This window comes from Felis catus, chromosome E1, assembly GCF_018350175.1.
Source record: "Felis catus isolate Fca126 chromosome E1, F.catus_Fca126_mat1.0, whole genome shotgun sequence".
In the NCBI taxonomy this organism is placed as follows: domain Eukaryota; kingdom Metazoa; phylum Chordata; class Mammalia; order Carnivora; family Felidae; genus Felis; species Felis catus.
In genome coordinates, this window is record NC_058381.1 from 10,534,487 (window position 1) to 10,554,306 (window position 19,820).

Genomic DNA, 19,820 nt, shown 5'->3' on the forward strand with positions numbered 1-19,820 from the left:
GCTCTGTGCTGACAGCTCAGAGCCTGGAGCCTGTTTCGAATTCTGTGTCTCCCTCTCTCTCTGACCCTCCCCCGTTCATGCTCTGTCTCTCTCTGTCTCAAAAATAAATAAATGTTAAAAAAAAAAATTAAAAAAAAAAAAAAAAAAGAAAGACAAGTCAATTCAAAAATGGGCAAAGGTGGAGGTGGGGGAGCGGGCGTTGCCTGGGTGGCTCAGTTGGTTAAGCATCTGACTTTTGATTTCAGGCTCACGTCATGATCTCACAGTTGGTGGGATCGAGCCCTGCATTGGGCTCCTCACCGACAGCACCAGGCCTGCTCGGGATCCTCTCTCTCTCCCTCTCTTTCTGCCCCTCCCCTGCTTGCGCACACACACTCGCTCAGAATAAACAAACTTAAAAAAATAATGGGCAAAGGACTTGAACAAACATTTCTCCAAAGATAGACAGCTAGACAACCCAATGAAAAGATACTCAACACCATTTGTCATCTGCATTTGAAATGGAAACTAAAACCACAATGAGACACTTCACAGCCACTCAGATGGTATCATAGTTAAAAAAAAAAAAACAACACAAAATCACAAGAGTATGAAATGTACAAAATGCCACTGAATTATACACCTGAACTGGTTCGTTTCATGTTATGTGAATTTTAGTTCAAAAGTTTTCCTGTCTTATTCTATAGCATCCTGTCCTAGATCACGGTTGCAACATTTGGTACTGGCCCTTTGAGGATGTAAGTTTTCTTTCCCTATAAAAGTCTTGCACTCTGGCTCGTCTGGTGGGTTTCGTGGAGGGAATCCCCAATATTAGTAATGTTTTTTAGGATTTTCTATTTGGGCTGCTCAAACTCCCCATAGAGACCCTAAAAATCTGCTTGGATGGGAGCAGCTGTAACTGCCAGCATTTGGGGAGCTGAGCAGCAGAAGAGAACAGATGTTGATTCTTTATTTTTTTTATTTTATTTTATTTTTTTGATTTTTTTAATGTTTATTTATTTTTGAGACAGAGAAAGACAGAGCATGAACGGGGGAGGGGCAGAGAGAGAGGGAGACACAGAATCGGAAGCAGGCTCCAGGCTCTGAGCTGCCAGCACAGAGCCCGACGCAGGGCTGGAACTCACGGACCGTGAGATCGTGACCCGAGCCGAAGTCGGACGCTTAACCGACTGACTGAGCCACCCAGGCGCCCCAGATGTTGATTCTTTAATAGGAAAGTTGCCACAAAAAATGTGTTCAAAAGCCGAAAACTAAAAGTTATCATTTAGATAGATTTTATAATATTAGCACACACTGAAAAAAAAATTTTTTTTTTATTTATCTTGAGAGAGAGAGAGAGACAGATCATAAGTTGGGGAGGGACAGAGAGAGGGGGAAACACAGAATCTGAAGCAGGCTCCAGGCTCCAAGCTGTCAGCACAGAGCCCGATGCGGGGCTCGAACTCACGAACCGTGAGATCACCACCTGGGCCAAAGTTGGACGCTTAACCGACTGAGCCACCCAGGCACCCCCCACGTCGGCACACATTTTCAATTTTAAGGTGTTTATTTTATAAAAGCTTATACGGCAATACCTGAGACAGCACTTGAACAGGCACTTAATACTCACTAACAAGATTAAATACGATAACCTAGAAATACAAACAAAACTGGATCAGCCATCAAGTTTAGAGGGCAACGAATTTCCCAAAAGAAAGAAGATATTCAATGTAAGAGTACAGAACACTTAGGGCAGGGAATATCAAATCCACAGACTCATCACCCATGATAGAGTTAAACGTTCAGGAGAAACTTAGAACTCCTTTCGTGATCTCCAACAGGATAGTGCAGATTCTCGGGATAACTAAGAAAACATCACTGATATCCTTTCCATCCACAACCGGGAGGTCACCTCCCGGGCTTCATGTATCACAAGAATTATCGTGGCTAGTGTGTGGGCTGCTGCTAATTCTTCTGTTTTAGCCAGGCTCACTGAAAAACTCTTATTAAAATTCCTGCTAAAAGGGCAACAACAGCAACAGCTAGAGCCATTCCACGATAGAAAATCAGCTGCTTCACTGTCAACACATCCCCAACGGTGGCCACCGCGTACTGATTGTTTTCTTCTATCACCATTAGCTGCAGGGTCTGGCTCTCGGATCTGACGATAGCAGGTAAAATCACTTCATCGGTGACTTCTTTTTCCAACTCGGGCAGATCTGATTGCAGAGAACAGTGGAGTATACACTTACGTAGGGGGTTCAGAAATAAAGGGATATCATGGGAAGTTGCACAAGAAGGCATCGTAAACGATGCCGTCAGTTACCGGCTGGTACGTGTGAAGTTACATGAAGAGCGTTTCACGGGAGAACCCAGAGTGGATCTCCCCATTCTAATAAAGGCAGAGACAAGGTTTATTATGCAAGAGAGCAGGCTCTCACAAACTAAGCAACTCTGGCCACACTAACCCATTTCAGGCTCTCGAGGCAGAGCGAATGCACTAGACCATGTCCTCTGTTACCTGTTGGTGCAGGCGTGGCCTCTTTGATCCCTTTCACACCAGCTCGAACCTGTGCCTGAGAACAAGTGGCACGTAAGTGGACAAAGCGTAAGTCAGGTTAGGCTAGTACTCGTGTTAAAACTTCATGCAAGCTATCGCTAAAGGTTTCCACCATCCAGCACGGTCCTTTTTGGGCCTGAAATGCCAGTGACAATACGATGTAACACTCAACAACCACTCTTCTCCCCAGTGCTCTGCTCACAATAATGTGAAAAGCTACCTCCTTCTCTAGTTGCAAATGTAACATTTTTTGCACTGTGCATGTCAGTGTTCTTAAGCACTGATATGAGGAATAAAGTCTAAAGGCAAACGGTGCTATCACATAGAGGGTAGTTTATGGCCCAACTTAATACCCTGTACACTTTACTTCCTCCACGAACCACACTAGGCTACGGAAGACATCATACATCACGATGAGGAAAGCCAAAGCCGTGAGAAACCTGGAGGGGGGACAAGAGGTAAGCAGTGACGCTTGGCGCACCTGAGCTCATCCTCCCGGCTCCTCATCGGTGACACCGCCCCTAAGCCGGCCCCCCACCCATCCCATCTCAAGCCTCGACAGAATAAACGGGGCTCACAGTTCAACACGGCCATGCCCACTGAGTCAAGAGCCTGTCCTCTCCATGCAGGGTATGGCTCTGCCCCACCTACTTCCCACCGATCACAGATGCTCTCAAGCATATGGAAAACACGGACCAAAAATGTAGGTCAAAAGAGGCCTAAAAGCGCTAACAACTCAGTGTAAGTGGGGGGAAAGACGACTACTCTTCTAAGGACGGTTCTACGAAAACAGCAAAATATTTCCTAAGCTAACTCCTTGCTGTTGTTGTTGAGCCCTAGTTAGCGGATCCTGCACTGGCCCTACACTCAGAGGAAAATGCGCTGGGATGGGATGTTCTTGGCCCCGAACTGTCACCTTAGACCCTTTGCACGGGTCAAAAGGAGTCACGCCGCCCGTGGCATTGTCGGCATTCTGACCCGCGAAGAGTCCTTCCGGTGCCGTTGCGACCAGGCGAGAGCCACGCTTCTCCAAGGACACGCTCTTACCTGCTCTGCAACTCTCTTCCAGTCTGTCCTCCAGACGAGCACCAGGTAGAAAAGGGCTTGAAAGAAGACACAGACTATCAATCCAGACCAGAGACCTAGGGGTGGAGGGGGAGAGTCACGGCTCAGAGGTCCTTCAGTTGCGCTCCCGGCGTCATCAACGTGCTTCCCAAACTTCGGGATCTACACGGTAAGCTGCGGTTGAACTAACTCCCCCGCAACTGAGAGAATTACGGGCCAGGATTAGACTCAAGCTCACCGTGGGTGGATCGGTGGCAAGCAACGGACCCACAAAGAGTGAACACGGCACGAGCCTGTCCGCCGCTTCATACGTTGACCGTTTAACAAACATTTACTGGCTTTGTCTGTGCCGGGCGCTGCCTGAAGTGCTGTGTCTAACACAGAACCGAACAGGCTGACGGGATCAGTGCCCTCGTGGAGCTTCTGTGCTGCTGGGGGAGACACAGGGCAAACAAGGGAGCAAACGTGACGGCTGGCAGGGCGGTGAGGGCCGTGGGAGACGCTGGGCAGAGCGCTGGAGGGGTGGCCTGCGGCCCAGAGGCAGGGAGACCTGCAGGTGGCCCGTGAGGGGGAGGAGCCCGCTGTGACAGTGACAGGACAGGCCCTGCAGGCGGAGGGAAGAGCAGGCCTGGCCCAGGGGAAACCGGCCTGCAAGTCCCAGGAGCAGGAAGGCCAGTTGGGAAGGAGCAGGGGAGCCAGGGAGTGGAGGGGAGAAGGTCAGGGAAGCGGGACATGATGATGGGCGTCTGGGCCCGGAAAGACCGGGGTTTGATTCCAACCCTAATGGGAACCACTGAAGGGCTTAAGACTGGTGTGGGCATCTGTGGATGGGAGACCTGAGGTTTTCAGAAGCCCACTTTGGGTTTTTCTGTTTTTTATTGTTTATTTATTTAAAGAGAGAGAGAGAGAGAGAACCAGTGGGGGAGGGGGAGAGAGGGAGAGGGAGGGAGACAGAGAACCCCACATAGGCTCCCTGCTCAGCACAAAGCCAGATGCGGGGCTCAATCCCACGACGGTGATATCATGATGGAGCTGATATCCAGAGCTGGACGCTTTACTGACTGAGCCACCCAGGCAGCTTGCAGAAGCCCATTTTGAAAAAGATCTCTCCAACTGCTGTGTGGAAAAGCTTACTGAGGATATAAAGGGATCCACGAAAAAAAATGATAATGCCAACTATTTATGAGAAGAAACTATTTAAGCCACTGAAATAGCATTGTGTACCAAAGTAGATATTTCATATCAATAATTTCACTATGAAGCAAGCTGCGAAGGGATGAGTTGGAACATGGTATAAACTGGGAGTTGGAATACTAATCCATTCATTCCGTGTCTGTGGCCCCACACTAGCAAAAAGCACAGTGAGGCTGGTCCTCTGTAGACTCATGCTGATTAAAACTTCCCTTCAGTTGAGAATTAGGTGGACGGGCAGTTTACACACTTTGATCAAGTGATTACATTCCTAGGAACCCGTCCTAAGGAAAGATTCGGAAACGTTAGTAACTCATACACCTACGATGCTCATCACCATCTTATTTATATAGAGAAGCAGTTTAAGTGTCCACTATCGGGAGCATTAAGGAAATGACGCAAGGAAATATTAGAGGTCCTAAAAACCACGTCTTTAACACAGAATAGGGGAAAATTACACATTCAGTAAAACCCTGCATTTGTGAAAAATAGAAAAAAATACCGGAATAAAAAACAATTTTAAAATAGTGAAATAAAATACACTGAATGCCTCCGCCATTATATCAAGGCAGTGTAATAAAAGGTAATTTAACTGTTTACACTTAATGTATTTTCCCAAAATTTCCATGCCGTTAAAGTATAATTTTAATAATTTAAAAGTATCTTGGGGGGGCGCCTGGGTGGCGCAGTCGGTTAAGCATCCGACTTCAGCCAGGTCACGATCTCGCGGTCCAGGAGTTCGAGCCCCGCGTCAGGCTCTGGGCTGATGGCTCAGAGCCTGGAGCCTGTTTCCGATTCTGTGTCTCCCTCTCTCTCTGCCCCTCCCCCATTCATGCTCTGTCTCTCTCTGTCCCAAAAATAAATAAACGTTGAAAAAAAAATTAAAAAAAAAAATAAAATAAATAAAAGTATCTTGGGGACACTGGGTGGCTCAGTCAGTTAGGCATCTGACTTGACTTCAGCTCAGGTCATGATCTCTTGGTTGTGAGACTGAGCCCCACGTTGGGCTCTGTGCTGAGTGCGGAGCCTGCCTGGGATTCTCTCTTCTCTCTCTCTTTCTCCTCTCTCTCTCCTTTCCCTCTACGCCTCTCCCTTGTGCACTCTAAAATAAATAAACAAAATCTTCAAAAGTTATTTAACAAACCTGAGAACCCACTATGTACAATTATCAAAAGCATATTAGTGAACAAAAAAAATGAGGGAAATCTGACATGTTGCTTACTCTAAAGGAGCTTAGAGTCTAATAAGAGTGCTTTTGTGTGTTTTGTTTTTTTAAGTAAAGCTGAATCGTAAAGCTCCAGCAGCTTATTAAGGGCAGCGGCTCTTACGATTTGGTTGAACAGTATTTTCTGGTGATTAGGACAGTGCTTGGTAGCACTAGGAGAGAGTAATAAATACTTGGCAGTCGTGTGTCCCAAATAGAGAATGAAGCCCAGCTTAACGTTAATCAAATGCCCACAGGCCCCTAGCCTGTACCTGTCATTAAAAACACAGACGACATTGAAGACAGTTCCTCATTAAGCCACCAAGTAACATTTCCAACAAGTAAGATAAACTAAGCACCTGTTTGTGTGGACACAGGGAGGCTCTTATGATAGCTAGAAGATGAAGATTTCGCAGAGAATAAAGAGCAGACTCAAAATTTTTACACAGTAAAAATGTACTGGTTGACTACAGAAAAAAAAGGAGCTATCTGAATACGTACTAAAGCATTCAGTCAATCCTCTAATTAGACTACTTTTTTTCTTAAGGAAAATAAAATTCAGGCCTGGTGGCTCAGTCGCGTAAGCGTCCGATTCTCGATCTGGTTGGGATTCTCTCTCCCTCTCTCACTGCCCCTCCCTGCTCATGCTCGCTCGTTCACTCTTAAAAAAATACACGTTCAAAAATAAAATTCACTGTTACTGAAAGCTACAGAAGATACGGATGTGAATATATATGTAGAAAACACGTATAACAACTTACCCCAAAAGCACATGATAGATTATTTTGTACAATCCTATACATTTAGAATCTTGATAAAGGATATAATTTCCAAAAAAAAACCCAAAATAATAATAATTTGCTAAAAGAGAGACAACATGCACCACCAAGGAGGCAAATTATCTGGGTTCAAATCCTTTCTCATCACTTACTATCTGTGGGACAAATTACTTAAACTCTTCAAGTTTTAGCTGCTTCGTGTTTAGAATGGAACTTGTGGGAAATATCTTATGTGGTCATCATCTAAACTTAAGTGACATTATATATACAAAAGGTTAGCATAAAAGCTCTTTATGAATATTGTCTCACACCATATGAATTTCAGTTTTTTACAGTTTTTAAACTTGAAAATAAAAGTACTGTAGAAGAATATAGAAAATGTTAAAATTGTATAAGTTCTTGCCACAATAATAAGGCAGGAAAAAGGAAATAAAATCCATTGAAATTAGAAAGGCGGGCAAGAATATACAACGGGGAAAAGAAAAGTCTCTTTCGGGGAGCACCTGGCTGGCTTAGTCAGTAGAGCATGCAACTCTTTATGTCAGGGCTGTGAGTTTGAGCCCCACATTTGGTGTAGACATTACTTAAAAATAAAATCTTAAACAGAAAACACACTTTTAATAAATGGTGTTGGGAAAACTAGACAGCTACGTGAAAATGAATGAAACTAGACCACTTTCTTATACCGTTCACAAAAATAAACTTAAAATGGCTTAAAGGCCTAAATGTGAGACCCAAACCATAAATCTCCCTATAGAAAACATAAGCAGTAATCTCTTAGACATATTTATGGATATCTCTCCTCAGGCAAGGAAAACAAAAGCAAAAACCATTGGGACTCGACCAAAAGAAAAAGCTTTATTAACACAGCAAAAGAGCCCATCAAAAACCACAAAGGCAATCTACCAAACGGGAAAAAATATTTGCAAATGATGTATCTGGTAAGGGGGTAATACCAAAAAAATATAAAGAACTTCTGTAACTCAACACCAGGAAAAAAAAAACCTGGTTAAAAAATGATCAGAGAACCTGAATAGACATTTTTGCAAAGAAGGCATACAGATGGCCAACAGACACATGAAAAGGTCACTAATCACCAGGAAAATGCAAACCAAAACCATGAGACCATGAGACATCACCAGTCAAAACGGCTAGAAAAAAACAGTAAAAAAAAAAAAAAAAAAAAAAAAAAAAAAAAAAAAAAAAAAAAAAGGCAAGAAATAAAGTGTTGGTGAGCCTGTAGAGAAAAGGGAACGTCATGCACTGCTGGTGGGAATGCAAATCTGTGCAGCCACTCAGGGAAACAGTACGAAGGTTCCTCCAAAAAGTAAACACAGAATTATCCTATGATCCAACAATCTCACTTCCGGGTATTTACCCAAAGAAAACGAAAACACGAATTTAAAAAGATATATGCACCCCTATGTTTATTGCAGCATTATTTGTAACAGCGAAGATAATGGAGGCAACCCAGTGTCCATCAATAGATGGATGGATAAAGAACATGTGATATATATACACACAATGCAGTATTATTCAGCCATTAAAAAGAATGAAATCTTGCCATTTGCAACAGCATAGATAGAGCTAGAGAGCACAATGCTAAGCAAAATAAGTCAGATTAAGACAAATATAGGATCTCACTCACATGTGGAACTTAAGATATGAAACAAGTGAGCAAAGAAAAAACAAAAAGAAATAAACTAAGGAATAGATTCTTAATTATAGAGAACAAGTTGATGGTTACCAAGGGGAGGTGAGTTAGAGGGATGGGGGAAATAGGTGATGGTGATTAAAGAGTACACTTACCACAATGAAAAAGGTAAAATTTAAAATTAGAAAAGGAGTAAAATTATTTAATTATGATTTGATTCAATACATAGAAAATCTTTAAAAATCCACACACAGGGGGCACCTGGGTGGCTCAGTCAGTTGTGACTTTGGCTCGGGTCATGATCTCACAGTTTGTGGGTTTGAGCCCCGCATCCAGCTCTGTGCTGACAGCTCAGAGCCTGGAGCCTGCTTCAGATTCTGTGTCTCCCTCTCTCTCTCTCTCTCTCTCTGCCCCTCCCTGGCTTGTGCGCGCTCTCTCTCTCTCTCTCTCTCTCTCAAAAATAAGTAACTTAGAAACATTTTTTTTAATTCACACACACAAAAATACTACAGCTAATAAATTCAGTAAACTTACACAGTCAACACACAAAATTAGTTGTGGTTTAAAATACCATCAATGAACAATCTGAAAAGGAAATTAAGAAAATAGTTCTAGGGGCGCCTGGGTTGCTCAGTCAGCTGAGCGTCTGACTCTTGATTTCAGCTCAGGTCATGATCCCAAGGGTCATGGGATCGAGCCCTGCTTCCGTGCTCCACACAGTGCCTGCTTAAGATTCTCATTCTCTCTCTCTCTCCCTCTGCCTCTATCCCCCACTTGTGCTCTCTCTAAAATATCAATAAAAAAATTATATTCACAATAGCATCCAAAAGAATATCTAGGAATAAATTTAACCAAGGAAGCAAAAAACACTGAAAACTACAAAACGTTGCTGTAAGAAATTAAAGACCTAAATAAATGGAAATCCTGTGTTCATGGACTGGAGGATTGAAGATTGCAATATTCTTTCCAAAGCAGTCTGTAGATTCAATGCAATCCTGATAAAAATTCTAATGGCCTTTTTGCAAAAAATGGAAAACCTGACCCTCAAATTTATATGGAATATTCCAAGGGTCCCCAAATAGCCAAAACAAAATTAAAAAAAGAACAAGGTTGCAAGGCTTACACTTCCTGATTTGTAGTAAACACAGCTATAGTAATCCAGAAGAGAGTGGTATTGGTTTAGACAGAGAGACCAGTGGAGGAGAACAGAGAGTCCAGAAATAAACTCCTACGTCGGTGGCCAACTAATTTTCGACAAGTGTGCCAAGATCATTCAGTGGGGAAAGAACAGTTTTTCAGTAAATGGTGTTCACTTCATCTAGGTAATTCATCATGTCTCGGGTCTGAAGCTAACACATTACTACCTTCGGGCAAGCCAGTTCCGGCGAGTCCGTCAAGGCTCAGATGTCCCCTCCAACCAGTGAGGGAACTCACGGGTGCTCACAGGACCCAGTTCTTCTCGCCTGCAGTACTGAATCCAAATGGAATTCCCGTGTAATTACTTAATCTTGGTCGCATCCTGAGGACACAGATCATGTCTACTTTTTCCAAGACTACCTTTCCAGGCTTTTGGTACAGAGAAGGCAGAGGAGTAACTATTTTGAGAGAAAACAATTCCACAGGGGCTACTTACCAGTCAACTATTTTTTTTTTAAGTTTATTTATTTTCGAGAGAGAGAGAGAGCTAGAAAGCATGAAGGGCAGAGAGAGAGAATCTCAGGCAGGTTCCACACCACCAACGTGGAGTCCGATGTGAGGCTCGAACTCACGAACCGTGAGATCACGACCTGAGCCGAAATCAAGAGTGGGATGTTGAACCGCCTGAGCCACCCAGGGGCCCCTTAAGTCAGCTAATTTATATCTCAAGCAGCTTATCTTAATATGACAAATGAGATTTGAGGTTAGTCACTGAGGAATCAAAAACATACCTATTATCCCAAGTTTTGCGGCAAACATCAGAGATACTCCAATGGGAAAACCAAACACATAATAACCGATGGCGTTCATGATAGCACCGATCTTTTGTTTTCCTGTACCTCGCAGGATTCCACCACAGGTGCCCTAAAGAGAGGAATGCCAAAACCACCATTATAGCCGTTTACCTACCCTCGTGTCAGGTTCGTGAGAAATATTACATTAATACATCCCAGGTTTGGATGTGATCACACAGTTCTACCTCAAAACAAGAACTGCACATTACGTAAGAGATAAAAACGTTCTGCTTCTAAAGTTACGTTAACGACAATAAGCTATAGCGGCTTTCATCAGAAACCCACAGGTAATATTATTCAGATCTTTGCTTAAAGATATTTTGTAAGTGTATGATTAAAAGAAAAAAGTTTAAGGTTCACTGATGGAAATCTCAGCAGAAACTAGTCTGATATCATGGCTGAAAAGCAGGAATGGGACCATGGGCTTCAAAAACACCCAGAGTCAGAGCGGTGGCAACCATCTTGCTCTCCTCCACACTGTTCTTATCACAGCTGGTATTCAATCGGGTATCACACCTTCAGAGTGGTAACGATAAAACGGAAGAAACTCCTTGGGGGAAAAAGAAAGATGGCAAACGGACCTAGAAATCAAGTCATGAGGGCTAACTGCTGAAATTGGGAAGACGACTCAAGGCATGATCCCAGGGTACAGCAGAAGGGTCTTCAAACTCCTACAAACCCACAGAAGATCAGCCTAGAGAAAGACTTTCTCGTGGCCAGGGTCAACTCGAAGGTGGCCTGGCCTGCCATGGACAATACAGTAGATACGGGCCTGCTCATGTGGCTAAGAGTCACACAGGGCATTCAGGCCCCAGATAAAGAGGACGCTGGATAGCTCTGGTCTCTTCTACCTTGAGATGTTATACTCTAGCGTCACCCATCTTTCCCACAAGCGGTGAAGAATGCTTGCGGCAAGGGGCGCCTGGGTGGCTCAGTCGGTTAAGCGTCTGACTGGGCTCAGGTCATGATCTCACGGTTCGTGAGTTCGAGCCCCGCGCCGGGCTCTGTGCTGATGGCTCGGAGCCGGCTTCGGATTCTGTGTCTTCCTCTCTCTCTATCCCTCCCTGACTAGTGCTCTGTCTCCGTCTCTCAAAAATAATAAATGTTGGGGCGCCTGGGTGGCGCAGTCGGTTAAGCGTCCAACTTCGGCCAGGTCACGATCTCGCGGTCCGTGAGTTCGAGCCCCGCGTCGGGCTCTGGGCTGATGGCTCAGAGCCTGGAGCCTGTTTCCGATTCTGTGTCTCCCTCTCTCTCTGCCCCTCCCCCGTTCATGCTCTGTCTCTCTCTGTCCCAAAAATAAATAAAAAAAAAAAAGTTGAAAAAAAAATAATAATAAATGTTAAAAAAAAAAAAAAAGAACGCTTGTGGCAAGAACTCTCTCTTCTCAAGGATGAAATCGCATATTTAATTCAAAACTAGAAACGCAAAACAAATCTTGCTATGCATATTAGGTGGGGGTAAAATCACTCCAGGTACTCACTGCAAGGGCATCAAATAGATGAAAGGGAGCAAAAATAGGCATCACTTGGCTCACAAGGTAAATGATATCTCTGTGGGAGGAAAAGAAAGTGGTCAGTGACCCCAAAATTACATTTAAGTGGAGTATATTAATTACTACTGATCTGACAAACCTAACTAACGGATCAGTAATTCAGTGAAAACACAACTTTTCTATTTGACAAAACGAGTACCCAATAAAACCTCACTAAATTTTCTTAGTTAGAATCGAGGGTAAGAGGGGCATGGCCTAGGCTGCCACTATAGAGGATAATTCTTTTTTTTTTTTTTTTAATGTTTATTTATTTTTCAAGGAAAGAGAGACAGGGCGTGAGCAGGGGAGGGGCAGAGAAAGAGGGAGGCACAGAATCCGAATCAGGCTCCAGCCTCCGAGCCGTCAGCACAGAGCCCGTCGTGGGGCTCGAACCCCACGAACTGCGAGATCATGACCTGAACCCAAGTTGGTCGCTTAACTGACTGAGCCACCCAGGCTCCCCTAGAGGATAATTCTTAAAGTTTTGCTTAGGAGTATAAAAACATGCAGGTTGGAAAAAAAATGTTTCAGCCTATGGCTGATAATCTTCCTCTGTGAACGGGACACTTCCTCAAAGATGGAGGTGAAGGCCAGTGTTCACACAGGAAACACTTGCCCCCTCATGGATCCTCTGAACTCTGAATATGGTAGAAGGTCCATCTGGGGAGGGATGACAGTGGGGATACTGGGACTCTGGAAAGAAGACACAGCAGAGCTGGAGGGGTCTGAAGACCCGCACGACAGGGGCGCCTGGGGGGCTCAGTTGGCTAAGCATCCGATTATGGCTCAGGTCAGGATCTCAGAGCTTGAGTTCCAGCCCTGCGTCGGGCTCTGTGCTGACAGTTCTGAGCCTGGAGCTCCTGATTTTGTCTCTCTCTCTCTCTCTCTGCCCCTTCCCTGCTCATGCTCTGTCTCTCAAAAGTAAATACACATTTAAAAAACAAAAACAAAAAAGAGAGAGCCAATGTGGTTGGAATACATGAAACAGGCTATCGTACTCTCCCCAAAGGAAGTTTTCGGCTTCCCTACCATTCGCCTTAAAGGGGAAGGTTGCTGGTCAACAGGTACCACCAATAGAGACAAAGCCTGCAGTCAGCCCTCTCACCAGAGGAGAGACCTCTCTGGAATAGATCCATAGGACTGTGAAGTTGCCTCATGGTACACTATCCCTACTAACCAAAATGGTCTTTCATTCAAATACAGACATTAACCCAGTGTTCACCGGACTCGGAAGAAAATCAACAGCCCGCACACAAAAAGGACAGACCCAAATGAGCATGCAGAACAGGTGACACAAAAGCCACCACCGAATCCATGGAACAAGGAGTAAATGGGGGAAAAAAATGAAACGAAAAAATATGAACACTACGGGAAAACATTCTGTTTGAAGACTGAATAATGAGATAGACATGGCAAAATACTAAATTTCAATTTGGAAGATAAAGTTGAAGAAATGACCCCAAGCACAGGGGAGGAGAGAAGAGACAAGTCAGATTCACCCAGAAGTTCTACCATTTATATAAATATCCCAGAGCTAAAGAAAAATCCAGTGCTTCGGACTGAGAGTCTACAAAGTGCCACACCAAATAAAAGAAAAAATATTCACCTATGCCTAAGCATGTGCAAAGACACAAATAACATCTAGAAGATTTCCAGGAAAAAAACAAACTACCCTACGATATGGATTAAGAGTCAGATTAGGGGGCGTCTGGGTGGCTCAGTCAGTTAAGTGTCCGACTTCGGCTCAGCTTGTGATCTCACGATCTGGGGGTTTGAGCCCCATGTCGGGCTCTGTGCTGACAGCTCAGAGCCCGGAGCCTGCTTCAGATTCTGTCTCTCCCTCTCTCTCTGACCCTTCCCAGCTCATGCTCTCTCTCTCTCTCTCTCTCTCTCTCTCTCTCTCTCTCTCTCTCTCTGTCTCTCTCTCTCTCTCTCTCTTTCAAAAATAAAAACATCTAAAAAATTATTAAAAAAAAAAAAAGTCAGATTAGTATGCAAAGTCTATATCCAGGTGACGTGACGGAAGCTGATGGAGGAGGAAGCTCCAAGAATCAATCCTTTTACCAAAACAATGATTGAACTGGCCAGAAATGTCAAAATCAACCATTTTCACAACTCTGGAGTCGAGTTGAAAACTTGAAGCACACAGTGCTTCATGAAGAATGAGCCTAGTAAGTATCCATGAATTTTGGGGTTTCACAGACTAGCTACCGTTTCCTGTCCCCTGGTCCCATGGCAGGCAGGTGTAGGGATGGCTGCCTGCATTCCTGGTGTGGCTAGTTGGTGGCATGTTGGACAATAAGGATCTCGTGCTCCAAAAGTCAGAGTTGTGGGTTTTGATCTCCTTGGCGGTTCACTACGGGCCCAGCACAGAGGCCGCTTCCCACGCAGTGCCTGTCAGATAACTGAGAGAGACAGAACTTTTTTAAAATGTTCTTTTCTCATTGGATCAAGGCATTTGAGGAAATCTGCCAGGCCACTGGCTCACTGAGGAGACAACAGACACCACACATGACAAGCAACATAGTCTTTGTAAAACAAAAACAAACAAACAAAAAAGCGGTTTGGAAAAATCACTAAGCAAACGGGACAACTGCAGAACAGCAATGCCTGAGGAGGGAGGAGAACCTAATCTCCAGAGGCTATTGTGTTACAATATTCAGAATGTCATTTCAACATAAAATTACAAAGCACACAAAGAAGGCACGGCCCATTCACGGGAACAAGAGAAAATTGTCAGAAACCGGCAAATATGGTCAGAATCCATTTTTTTCGGATTTCTTTTTTTCTTTTTTTTTTTTTTTAACGTTTATTTTTGAGACAGAGACAGAGCATGAACGGGGGAGGGGCAGAGAGAGAGGGAGACACAGAATCCGAAGCACGCTCCAGGCTCTGAGCTGTCAGCCCAGAGCCTGACGCGGGGCTCGAACTCACGGACTGTGAGATCGTGACCTGAGCTGAAGTCAGATGCGCAACCGACTGAGCCACCCAGGCGCCCCAACGGATTTCTAGACATTAACCGACGGCTTGCGGTGACCTGGGGAGTGCTTCCTCAAGAGAAGCTGCCGAGTCTTGGTAATAACAGCGACGTCCGTGGTGTTGCCACTGACCTGAGTACCATCCCCGGCTCCCAGCTCAGCAGTAACCTTGATAAGAAACAGTCCCGGGGCGCCTGGGTGGCGCAGTCGGTTAAGCGTCTGACTTCAGCCAGGTCACGATCTCGCGGTCCGGGAGTTCGAGCCCCGCGTCAGGCTCTGGGCTGATTGGCTCGGAGCCTGGAGCCTGCTTCCGATTCTGTGTCTCCCTCTCTCTCTGCCCCTCCCCCGTTCATGCTCTGTCTCTCTCTGTCCCAAAAATAAATAAACATTGAAAAAAAAAAAAAAAAAAGAAACAGTCCCTATTTCCAGGACTGGAGGAGGAAGAAGGACCGGAACCTTTTCAAAGCTTCATTCCCAAGGAATAGCCATTCTTTTGCACAGAGACCACCTGTCAGGTTGTTCCTCTAAAGACTCCCCTTGCAACGCTGTCTTTATTTCTCCGGACTCAAACCTGGCCAGTGCTCCAGCTGGTCTCTGAGAGATGTCTGCAGGCAAATGTTTTAGGTGCTTCTGCCTGAAGCACTGGATAAGAGTTGGCACAAACAAGACTAACCGACAAGCTCGGCAGGAAAGGCTGGGCAACGAGACATCCATAGGGGCTTCAAAGCTCTGACTCGTCCCTGGGAATCTAAAAGGCCACACGCAGGCATATGACTGGGTATGTGCTCAAGAAAGACCGGGCAGGGCCTAAGCTCTCACCTCTGGCTGAACTTGAGGCTCCGCACAGGCAGGAAATGAGGGCGAAGGCCAAGCTGTAAACTGCCTGGCCGAGTGCTGAAGGCTGCCCTGATACACGCACAGAGAGCCCCTCCGCAGAGTGCGAGGTAAGTGGGATGCATGTAGCTAAGGAAATTTGGTCCAGCAATTAGCCGATCACCAAGCTAATGCAACAGAGACTTTCGTGGCCACACCGGACAAAAAATACAGACTTCACCAAATCAGTTCGTAAAAGCCACTAAGCCAGCAAGCGGCAACAAAAAACCCTGGGGGGTGGGGGCGGTTCTGATTTCCAGAATTGCCACATTATGATGTAAAAAATGTCCGGTTTTCAACCAAAAATATGAGTCACGTAAAGAAACAAGAATGTATGGCACCTGTACGGAGAGAGCAAAGCAATTAATAAGACTAATCTCTGAGGGTGCCCAGACTTTGGAGCAAGAAAAATCCTTAAATCAGCTACTTAAAAAAATTTTCTTAATGTTTATTTTCGAGAGAGAAAGAGAGAAAGAGAGAGAGAGAGAGAGAGAGAGAGAGAGCACAAGTCGGGGAAGGGCAGAGAGAGAGGGAGACACAGAATCGGAAGCAGGCTCCAGGCTCTGAGCTGTCAGCACAGAGCCCGACAAGGGGCTCCAGCTCCTGAACCGTGAGATCGTGACCTGAGCTGAAATCAAGAGTCGGACGCTCAACCGACTGAGCCACCCCGGTGCCCCTCAACTGAGTTTCTTTATAAAAGTAATCGGAGGCAAACAGTGCAAATCACTGAAACCTTTTCATAAAAAGGATCTGGTTTATTCAAAAGACACTTCGTTATATCTAAATAACTATGCAAACACAGAGTTACAGAAAATGCAATAAAATTCAACCTAAGACTGAGTCAGTGGTTTATATAAATTCTGCCCTTTTGATTCAGGCATCATGCTGTCAGCGTGCTCTGGACTGGGACGTGCCTTTCTGGGGACGAGGACACGCCATGTGCTTTTTCTAGGTATTTCTGAGCAGAACCAGCATTGAGCACAAGAGAAATGCCACTGGGGTTCGATAAATGAACGAATTGGGTACTGGAGGAACAGGGACAGTGCCCATGGGCTTCCTTCGTCCAATTTCATTCAAATGTAGTACCGGGGTTCTCATTGCTGGCTGCCCTACTTCCCGTGAAGCAAAATACTCACCTCTTAGAACCAGAAAAGTACAGTGAAAAAAGAAAGCATAAAACGGAAAACATCCTTCTAGAAGATGGGTACATACTTGTCACTGGTAAATACATAGGCAATCACATCCTTCATCGCTGAGAGTACAATGCCCACTACGAGAGCGCAGACACCTGGAAAATACAGAAGCAGCAGCGGGAAGTGACAGTTCTCCCAAGTAATAAATCCAGTCTCAGGAGAGACCGGCGTCAATGATTTCAGAAATGTCCCAATTACAAGCGTTTATTACTGTCTCTTGAAACCAGCAAGGAAGTCCTGATTCTGACTCCTTTGTCTAAGGCACATTCCTAGAAAAAGATGCTCGGTGAGATGTCTCTATAGTCAGAATCTTCTCGAAGTGCTCGGATTCCAAACCATTAAAACTGCTCGAAGACGCAGTGGTCCAGGGATATGGAGACTCAGTCACACAGGCTTTGGTCAGAAAACAAGCCCGCGTGTGATAGTAATCCGAAGACTGTTCAGTCTTCCCAAGTGTGCCATTTCATTGGTACCCGGTAACGGAAAATCACCATGAGAAGTTTCATTTTGCTGAGTGACCTGAAAAGGGCTTAAAGAATATTCTAGCGGAGGCCATATATATAAATCCACTCCCCAGAGAAACTCTGAAACGGGTACCGTAACGTATCAGACAAAAATCGGTACGGACGCCAGAGAGCGGACCTGCTTCAACTCACCCGCACACAGGAGAACGGTGATGCTGGAGTCCCGAGCCTGCTCGGCATTTCCTGCCCCCAGAGCATTGCCCACTCGGACACTGGCCGCCACACCAAAGCCAAGGGGCACCTGAGAACCAATAATCACAGATCGTAAGAAGTCAGAGGGCCTGCAAGAATGCTAGTGCCCTAGGGTCCAACCACATGAGAACCCTACACAGAGACAATCATCCGTGTTCTCGAACTGGTTCTATTACAGCTGAGCTGTGTGACCACGGTCCAATCGCTCAGTCCCGCTCACACCCAACCTCTTCGTTCCTAAACAAGGATAGTGGCTGCCCTGACTGCTACCTGTATCCCATCCATCAGGGCAGAACCTCGTAATGCAGTGGGATTTCAGGGCAAAGCACCTCCTTCACTGGCCAGACACATACCATCGAGACTTCATTCAATCTAGGTGCATTCCACGAGGTAAGATTTAATGCATCATAAATACAGAGATAATTTGTAAAAGTTAAATGAACCACACGGAAAAGCACTTAGCTCAAAGCCTGGCATAGTGTAAGAACCTGATGAACACTGAGGAAAGCTGACTCCATTAACTCCACTGTGTCCAACATTCCATACTTCTAATTATCCAGGACACTGAAATGTGTCTCCAAAATCTCATTTTTCATCATTCGTTATGGAAATCCGAAGCTATAAGCTTCCTTGCTCTCACACAGACCATTAGTCAATCTCCGAAGCCGTGCTCTTGACCTCCTGTCATTATCCTGTAATAAATACAGTCCTGCTCTCAGGAGCTGTTCGGATAACACGTGTTGTATAGAAAACTCTGGTTTTCGCTGTCATGTGTGCCGACAATTTATACACCAGCTTCAACTTCTCATTCCTACCAGAAACAGCATCCTCCCGACCACCTCTAACTTATTACTGTTTTGAGAACTAGCCTGAGTTGGTAAAAATACATATTTGGTTAAGAACTTGAGAAACCACGGACTGACTCTGTAAAACATTATAAGACTTGCATGCCCAGAGTATATACCTAATTGTCTTCTGGTTCAAGATGGACAACTAGCTCGCAGGCTTAACTCTCTTCCCTCCCAAACACCATTAAAATATCAGTCAAGATGCTGCACAGAAAAGAAGTTCATTCACACATCACTGAGAAGAGGAGAGCAGACTGGCTTCTGGAAGAGGGGAAGTGATGTCATCACCCCGGGGAAGAACCACAGGAAACCACAGTCCAGAATACAGACAGGCGGAGGCCACATCCTGCTAGCTGTTCTCAGTGCAGCGTCAGGATGCTGGGGGCTTCAGGTCCATCAGCGAGGCGGTGGTGAGCGGTACTCGGGGAGATCAGATCCACTACGAACAGCACAGCCAGACGCCATCGCCTACCTGGTCCTCCCTCCCAGCCCCACCACACACAGAAAGACTAGGCTAAAGGTAGAAAAGCAAAATGGGAGAGCTCCCTGCATGGTGTGAGCACCTCAGAACCAAGCCCTTCTTGTAGTGTCCTGGGGACAGGTGGGACTTGGGAGGGGAGGTCAGACTGCCTGCTCCCTGCTCCTTGCCCACAAACCCTAAAATGAAGATGCCACATGACAGAGACACCTTTGGACTCGGCTCCCTACTGGTCCTTCCCATTCAGGGGAGAGGTCTGTTAGAGAAACATCCCCAAATAACAAGATCAGAAAAGCCACGCCAGCCATTTATTTTACCAATCAACGTATTCGCTCTTTCTTAAATGTAGTCACTCTTTCGTAAGTACAAAGGGACTAATAAAAGATCACCAGATCTTTGAGGAAAACCAAAGAACATATCTGCAAAAGAGACCAAGATAAATAAGAGAGCAACTGACTTCAGAGGAAACAAATGAGGTGACTCAGAGAACAGAAGAAATGTTTGAAGGTTCCACTTCGTATCCAAAGATATTTAAAAGATAACACAGCAGAAAAAAAAAAAAAAAAAAAAAAAGAACAGGTTCCCATGAAGAAGGGACTGTAAGAGAAAAAGAAGGGGTTCTTGGAAACTAAAAACCAAACAAAAAAATTTAATTACAAAAAGACAAAGAGATTTTCTTTTTATTTTGGAGAGCGTGCAAGCAGGGGAGAGGGGCAGAGAGAGAATCTTAAGCAGGTTCCATGCTCAGCATGGAGCCCAAGACGGGGGTGGGGGGAGGGG

The 19,820-nt window shown here is 45.1% G+C and overlaps 1 protein-coding gene across 10 annotated transcripts in view; it reads right to left on the minus strand.

Moving 5' to 3' along the window:
• Positions 1 to 1,527: 1,527 nt before the first annotated feature.
• LOC101084751 (multidrug and toxin extrusion protein 2-like) overlaps positions 1,528 to 19,820 on the minus strand; it is a 60,269-nt gene continuing 41,976 nt past the window's right edge. For 3 of the 10 annotated variants that reach the window (XM_045044355.1, XM_045044352.1, XM_045044350.1), the window contains exons 11-17: positions 17,655 to 17,763; positions 17,018 to 17,093; positions 11,904 to 11,973; positions 10,361 to 10,493; positions 3,843 to 4,035; positions 3,587 to 3,681; positions 1,528 to 2,198 (exon numbers count right to left, since the gene is read on the minus strand). In XM_045044355.1, the coding sequence (XP_044900290.1) occupies positions 1,969 to 2,198; positions 3,587 to 3,681; positions 3,843 to 4,035; positions 10,361 to 10,493; positions 11,904 to 11,973; positions 17,018 to 17,093; positions 17,655 to 17,763 (906 nt within the window). In that variant the 3' untranslated portion in view covers positions 1,528 to 1,968. The other 7 variants (XM_023243779.2, XM_045044353.1, XM_045044354.1 and 4 more) reach the window with 6 other exon arrangements.